Below are 6,599 nucleotides of genomic sequence, written 5' to 3' on the forward strand. Positions count from 1 at the left end.
CAATCTTTACATGATAAACGATCTACCTTTTAGTTAAAATATATATATATATATATATATATATATATTTGACTTTTCTTGTATCCACTTCAAAGGTAATTAAGTATTTTTCTCTTTCTTAAAACAAGTATTCATTGTAATAAAATCATATGACATAATGAAATCTAAGATCATCGTTTTAGGCTTATTTTTGTTTACATATCCATATCCTCTATGTATCATCTCATAACCTTTATTATATCTCTTCCAACACATCCATTCAAATTTACCCATATGAATATTTTCCTAGATTACAATATGTGATTTACAACTAATACAAAAATATTTGAAAACAAAAATAAATTAATAAATAAATAAAGGGCTTTGTGAAAAAAAAAATTATTTTTCACTTTAAAATTTTTAAAGAACTACAAGTAATGCCCTTTTAACTTTGGAAGTTCTCCATATAAATATTTTAAAAATAAAGAAATCATGTAACATCTATGTAATGCTCTAAAACTTAAAAATTGATAATAAATAATATTTTCCACATCTAACAAAATCTAAAATGTGATTTTCCTATTTATGTTTCCATTTGGTGATTTGAGTTGAAGAAAGAAGCAGTACCTTGATTTTTACCCTTTTTTTTTTTGTAATAAATATTTTAATCATTGTATTTTTTTCTTTATGTTAAACTTAAAAATAAACATTCCAATTTTTCATGAGAAAACATTCCTTCTGAGTCTTTTTCAAGAACCAAATCGTAAACCTATTATTTCTAAATATTTAGCAAACGGGAACAAAATCATTAAAACTTAAGGACCATTTGGTATCATTGTTACAAATTGTAAAAAAAATAATCAAAATTGAAAACTAGAAACCAAAATAGAAATTAAAAAAAAAAAAAACCAACTTATTTGGTTAATAAAATGGGGTATCTATATTTATAAAACTAAAATAAATTTATAACTTGGTTGAAAAATACTCATTTTTATGGTTTATCTTTAAATCAAATAATATCATGAATTATAATAAAAATAAAAAAATTACAAAATAATGCACATTAAAAAGTATTATAATAAAAATAAAAAATTATTATAATTATATTACTTAATTATTATATTTTCAAATTTTACTTTACAATAAAAAGTTTATTGACAATTGAAAAACAATAAAAATATTTTACAATTGACTTAAGTATTATTATATTTTGATATTTATGTATATTTTTATTTCAATTATATTTAAATATATTTGACCATTTGATTTTAATTTTAATTTAAGTACATAAAAAATAATTTAATCCAAAAAACTATTTATGGATATTAAAATTTGTGTCAAAACAACTGAAAATTATATTTGATTTTTAATTTTTTTACAAATGGTAAAAAATCTACATTAAACACAGAAAACTAGCAATATAAATAAATACATTTTTATAATCTATTTTTTCATTATGCAAAAAGAAAACAAAAAAACAAAAAAAAAGAAACAAAACAGCAACATCACCAAATAAGTCCTCTCCTACTTGAACATCTCCTATACTAGCTGGACAGCTAGATATAGATGCACTTCCACGACAAGAATCATAGAAGGGAAGAGCAATGAACAGTCATCAATACAAATGCTGGTTGCCCATACCAGGAAACAATGTTGTGCAACACTATATTATTTTGAATGCACCCAGAGAGTAATTTGACTGGGTTTAATCATATACCCGAGGAAGAATACATCTGTCTTTGATGGTACAAAGATCATAAATCAAACACAGATGAAAATATTAAGGGAAACAATGGAAAATGCTCGAACATGGAGCAAAAAATCTTCCTACACTCAAGCAGGCAAGCTTTAATACAGCCGCCTAGTCGGATACAGCCCCAGTTAAATAGCCTGGTCATCGCTGGGGGACTGGAGGAGCAATTGTGCGGGTATTGTACGATTTGCAATGGCCGCATTTCTGCCCAATTATGTGGAAGAAAACTTCTGTCGTATAGTTGCAGTCGTTGCATAGGATCCAAACCTGCAAGCAGCCTCCTTTTGTCAGATTGTGTAATCAGTGTACATGTTCAAAACCAGAATTAGTCCATGATATTACTTAGCTGCGAAGGCACAACTTAGATTTAGTGGTCACCCGTCACTTGTATAAATTTTTTTGTTAAAGGAGACAGCTTTCAATCACTTATTAATCTCAAATAAAGCATCTTCTAAAATGATAAAAGAAGGGGTGATTCAGCAGAAAGAAGGCTAGTAATATGTGCAAGTGTTCAAATGCAAGCACCTTCTTGTGTCGATAATCAATAGGCATGACAGTTGCTTGAACCTGCCAGCAAAAATAATATTGTACATGTTAGTACAATAGATAAGAAGTGCGTGCGCCCACACACACACACACACAAAAGAAAAGAAAGTTTAATTTACTTAAAAGGGCAACAGATTGTGTGCATCATGAAGTACTAGAACTTTGAGATTGCTTTAAATTAGACTCTACAAAGTTAAATGAGGCCAACACGTTTTAGTCAAGGCAAAAATCAGCTGTTGACAAAGTCAGAAAGAGGCAGAACATCTGAAACAATTGAGAAAAAAATTTCCTAAGGAGTTAGTATTTTGAAGTATTTAAAGAAATAGTAAATTTTGTATCATTATCATCTTCATTATAATCTTTTCTCCTTCTTGCCACTTGGTATATTGAGAACGATATATGAAAAAGAGAGAAAAAGTGAGAATAAAAAGTAAAAATTAAAATATTTTTTTGGTGTAACAGTACTATAGAGGTTACGTAATGGCCGTAGCGGCCTTTACGTAACAGTCGCGGTCCGTAACAGCCACTACGGCCGTGATTTTTCTTCCCACCGATTTCGCGATGTGTAACGGTATTAGTAACCCAAAAAACCTTTACATAAGGGCATTACGTAACAGTCGCGACCTTTATTTAAAACCATGCATCTGGCAGAAGGCATGATACACCTGCCCAAAAATGTCCAATCTCATGTTTGGGCAACAGCTCAAAATTGCAAGTGGTCCCAAGTTTATTGCATGTCATTCTCACACTTGGTGGGAAGGCTGCCCAAAAATGTCCAATCTCATGTTTGGGCAACAGCTCAAAATTGCAAGTGGTCCCAAGTTTATTGCATGTCATTCTCACACTTGGTGGGAAGGCGAACCATCAAATGTCTATTCTCTATGCATCTACTAAGTTATGTAATATCAAGTCTTGAGCTTTTAAAAATTCCATTCAACCTTTTGACATTTGGTTTTTAGGGCATCTTATACCCCCTTGCCAAGCAAGTCCTTTTGCAAATATTAACTTTTTGTTAAATCGTCTAGAAGTTTTAAAACCTGAAGAAGGGTCTATATCTTGTTGCTAAATTACAGGAGAGGTCAGTGTCTTTCTCCCTAAATCCTTCGAAAAGGAAGGGCGCGCAAATTATTAAACCAGTAAACTACAAATGTAAGAATGCCTACCTCCTCATCAATTCTCTTCCAGGTCGCAGACATGTCAATCACTGACTTGGAGCATATAGGGCAAGTGTATCTGGGTAACAAATTCAAAGTAAGTTACAAAATTACAGAAGACTCTTTTTGACTGATTAAAAGACAAAAAGGGAAAAATATCTTACTTGAGAAACCATTACTGTCAACCGCTTGAATAAAATATTTTCCATTAAAAAAATAGAAACAAAAATGAAAAAGAAAATAATTTTGAAATTACATGGATGCTTACTTTTCGTGCTTCATCATCTCATTATAACACTCGCAATGCATTGTGTGCCCACATTTCATGACAGTCGTGTCTTTTAGCGAGTCAAAAAGATACTGTAGAAGGGCAAAATGCAGCGTCAGAACACAAATCTTTCAAATGTATGAAAGTTTAAGGCACTTTCAAAGTTTCAACACAACCTCATAACATATGGGACAGTGATGCCGCATGGAATTCTCCACACACAAATGGTTATTAAGCAGAGCCACTGAATAGCAAGATCCTGTACTCTCAAAAGGACATTAACAGTAAAGAAGAAATTCTGGAAAATAAAATGTCAACTTGAGAGAAATCATGTTGCTCAATCCTCATAACTGTATATTAGAACAAGATGCACGAATGACGAAACCGACAAATTAAAACGTTTTTTATCCCAGTAATTAACAAATGCATAGAGAAAACAAAAAAGCACATGATGAAGCCTTTTAGTGATTAGTACTTCCTCTGCTGTGCAAGGTCCTTCCATGTGAGCATGTAGGTGGAACATGTTTGGCTAGGGAAGGGGGGAAAATCCAAGAGAAGGCCGTAGGATGGACACAGGAGCTTCAGAACGACTTCTTGAAAATAGTTTTGGACAAACAAATTAGTGAAAAACAGAATTGGAGTAAATGTAACATTTGTGGGCAATGCTACCAAAAAAGGCAAAGGCTGCATTTGGATGCACAGACTTGATTTTTGATTTGGAAGTTTAATTTCATGGAATTCAAAAGACATGCCTTCGTTGTGAGATTGTTTCGGATGTTTTGAGTTCTACAAAAATCAGTTTAGCACCAAATCAACCAAAGAGATGGGAATTCTAGTGTCCGCTTCATTTTACAGCGTGCCAATCCCATGAAAACAAATGTAACCCGAACAATAAATATTGAAAGACAGAGTGCAGTCTATCAAGAGGTAACAGTAAACATGTCCAATAACATTAAATCAGGATCCATATTCGATTCTGCCAAGAACAGGCCTAAAATTCTGTAGGCGTCAAACTAAGTACACCTTTCTCACACATCCATTAGAACAAGCTTTTCGTCTATAATCCACTGAAAACATTACCCAGCAATTCCATATGGTCCATGAATATCTCAACTATAGACTTCTATTAATACCTATCAAATATCAATTAGGAAACTAAGATAAAAACAACAAAAGCACAGACAGAGTTTCTAAACCCTAACAGAAACCAAAATTAAATTATAATAAACATAGAAATAACAAGACAAGGTAACAATTATATCAGAGAGTTCATGATTGTACAATGAAAAATGCTCATCAAAGAAATAAACTTCCCACAAAGGCAGAAGGCCATCAAGAGGCTAGGTACATACCACACATCTTGCAGTGAAAGAATTTCTCGCGACCACCAACTCTAGTCCAAGTGTTACAAGTAGATCAGAGCAAATCTCAATGACACAAATCGGATGACATTAATAAAGAAAGGGCAGAAAAAAAAAAAAAAAGTATTTATGGTATCAAACCTGCAGATCCCACAATCATCACAATGAAACTGCCCTTTCTCAGTCTGCAAAAAGTGTAAAAACAGTACTCATAGTGAAGAAAACAAAAATACTAATAATCGTTTAGTTGTGGTTAAATTACATCATCATCGTAGAATTTGCAGACTTCACAAAAGTATTCTCCCATCTTAACGCCGCAGTTTGTACAAGCTTGACCAACCTGGGAGGCAGGGTAAAATAATCTATTGAGCTTAAAAAAAATCGAGACTACAAAACTTGTATTTCATGCCCAGAAATGAAGCACATACCGGCTGTTCTGTCTCACAAACAGAACACACAACCTGAATCATCAACACAAATCCAAGTTTCCAATCACGACAAATTACAAAGATAATAAAAGAATGAACGAACAAACAAACAAATAGGGAGACGAAAAAGAGAAACGCTTTCAGAGACATACATGCTTGACATCTTGCCGAACCAGTTCGTGCCGATCAAAGGGATTGCTCAACAGGGTCTAATAAAACAAACAGAAGAGAAAATAACGCACACCCAGATCAAAAAACGGTTCACAGAAGCTCCTCGTGAGCCAAAAAATGTATTCTCAATACCTTGGCCTCGTTGTGACAATGGCGGCAGGGGAAGATCTCGTCGCAGCAGGGAGCACGAATCTTGCATCTTCTTCTGTAATGCTTGCATCTATCAAACACCCACAACCCAACACGAGAAAACGAAAAAAACCCACATCAATCCAGCGAACAAAAGCGAAGCCCATCAACCAGAAAAAGAAATTAAGCAAGGTGGAGAAGGCGCAGAAGAAAGAACAATAGAAAAGGGAGTGGGGATGGCGGATTATGATCAGCGTGTACCCGTAATCCATCTTCCCGAAGTCAACACGTCCATTGGCAGCGCCTTCCATGAGCTCCGGAGAGATTGGGATGAGAAGGTGAGCTCAGAGGACGGCGTATGGGAGGGGAGAAACGTGAGGGTGAAGCCAACATATAGCTAGCTCATAGCTGCAACCCATTAATTTCCCATACCCTCAAATTTTGACAAATTGACATTTATTCAAACTTAATTTTATCATTGCATCAGTATAATAATATTATAATAATAACCATGACTGTAACGTTACTAGTTTTGAAGTGATAAGGCGGGTGGGAGGTGGGGACTGCGAGGCTTTGAACAAGGGGAACAGGCGCCGACTTCTGAGCGAAATGGAAATCAAAAGCGAAGTAAAGCAAACTAACAGCCAAAAAAGCAGACGTTGCGCGCAATGGAGCGAGCAGTTAACAAGAAGACAACCATTAATTCATACTTAATTCGTAGATCAGTCCGGATTCATTTCTTTGTTCTTGTACACCCAAGAAAAACGTGTACGGCTGTCCAACATTGCGAGTGATAGGGTAACTGATTTT

The 6,599-nt window shown here is 34.1% G+C and overlaps 1 protein-coding gene across 1 annotated transcript; it reads right to left on the minus strand.

Moving 5' to 3' along the window:
- Nucleotides 1-1,617: 1,617 nt before the first annotated feature.
- Nucleotides 1,618-6,388, minus strand: LOC131152326 (E3 ubiquitin-protein ligase MIEL1). Its single transcript, XM_058104151.1, has 12 exons — nucleotides 6,051-6,388; nucleotides 5,793-5,880; nucleotides 5,642-5,698; nucleotides 5,490-5,522; nucleotides 5,324-5,401; nucleotides 5,203-5,246; nucleotides 5,053-5,093; nucleotides 3,877-3,959; nucleotides 3,701-3,792; nucleotides 3,442-3,511; nucleotides 2,258-2,299; nucleotides 1,618-1,999 (listed from the first exon to the last, which is right to left on the minus strand). Exons 1-12 carry the CDS (start codon nucleotides 6,098-6,100, stop codon nucleotides 1,874-1,876), a joined length of 804 nt encoding a protein of 267 aa, XP_057960134.1. The 5' UTR covers nucleotides 6,101-6,388; the 3' UTR covers nucleotides 1,618-1,873.
- Nucleotides 6,389-6,599: the final 211 nt, after the last annotated feature.

The sequence above is a fragment of the Malania oleifera genome, chromosome 3 (genome assembly GCF_029873635.1).
Source record: "Malania oleifera isolate guangnan ecotype guangnan chromosome 3, ASM2987363v1, whole genome shotgun sequence".
Taxonomy (NCBI): domain Eukaryota; kingdom Viridiplantae; phylum Streptophyta; class Magnoliopsida; order Santalales; family Ximeniaceae; genus Malania; species Malania oleifera.

What these genes read in the sequence shown, in the direction of transcription:
- LOC131152326 (XM_058104151.1), bottom strand. Translation starts at nt 6,100, where the DNA reads ATGGAAGGCGCTGCCAATGGACGTGTTGACTTCGGGAAGATGGATTAC. An exon ending in TTCGGGAAGATGGATTACGG is followed by an intron (nt 5,881 to 6,050) that starts GTACACGCTGAT and finishes GGTGTTTGATAG; the next exon opens with ATGCAAGCATTACAGAAGAA. An exon ending in TTGATTATCGACACAAGAAG is followed by an intron (nt 2,000 to 2,257) that starts GTGCTTGCATTT and finishes GGCTGCTTGCAG; the next exon opens with GTTTGGATCCTATGCAACGA.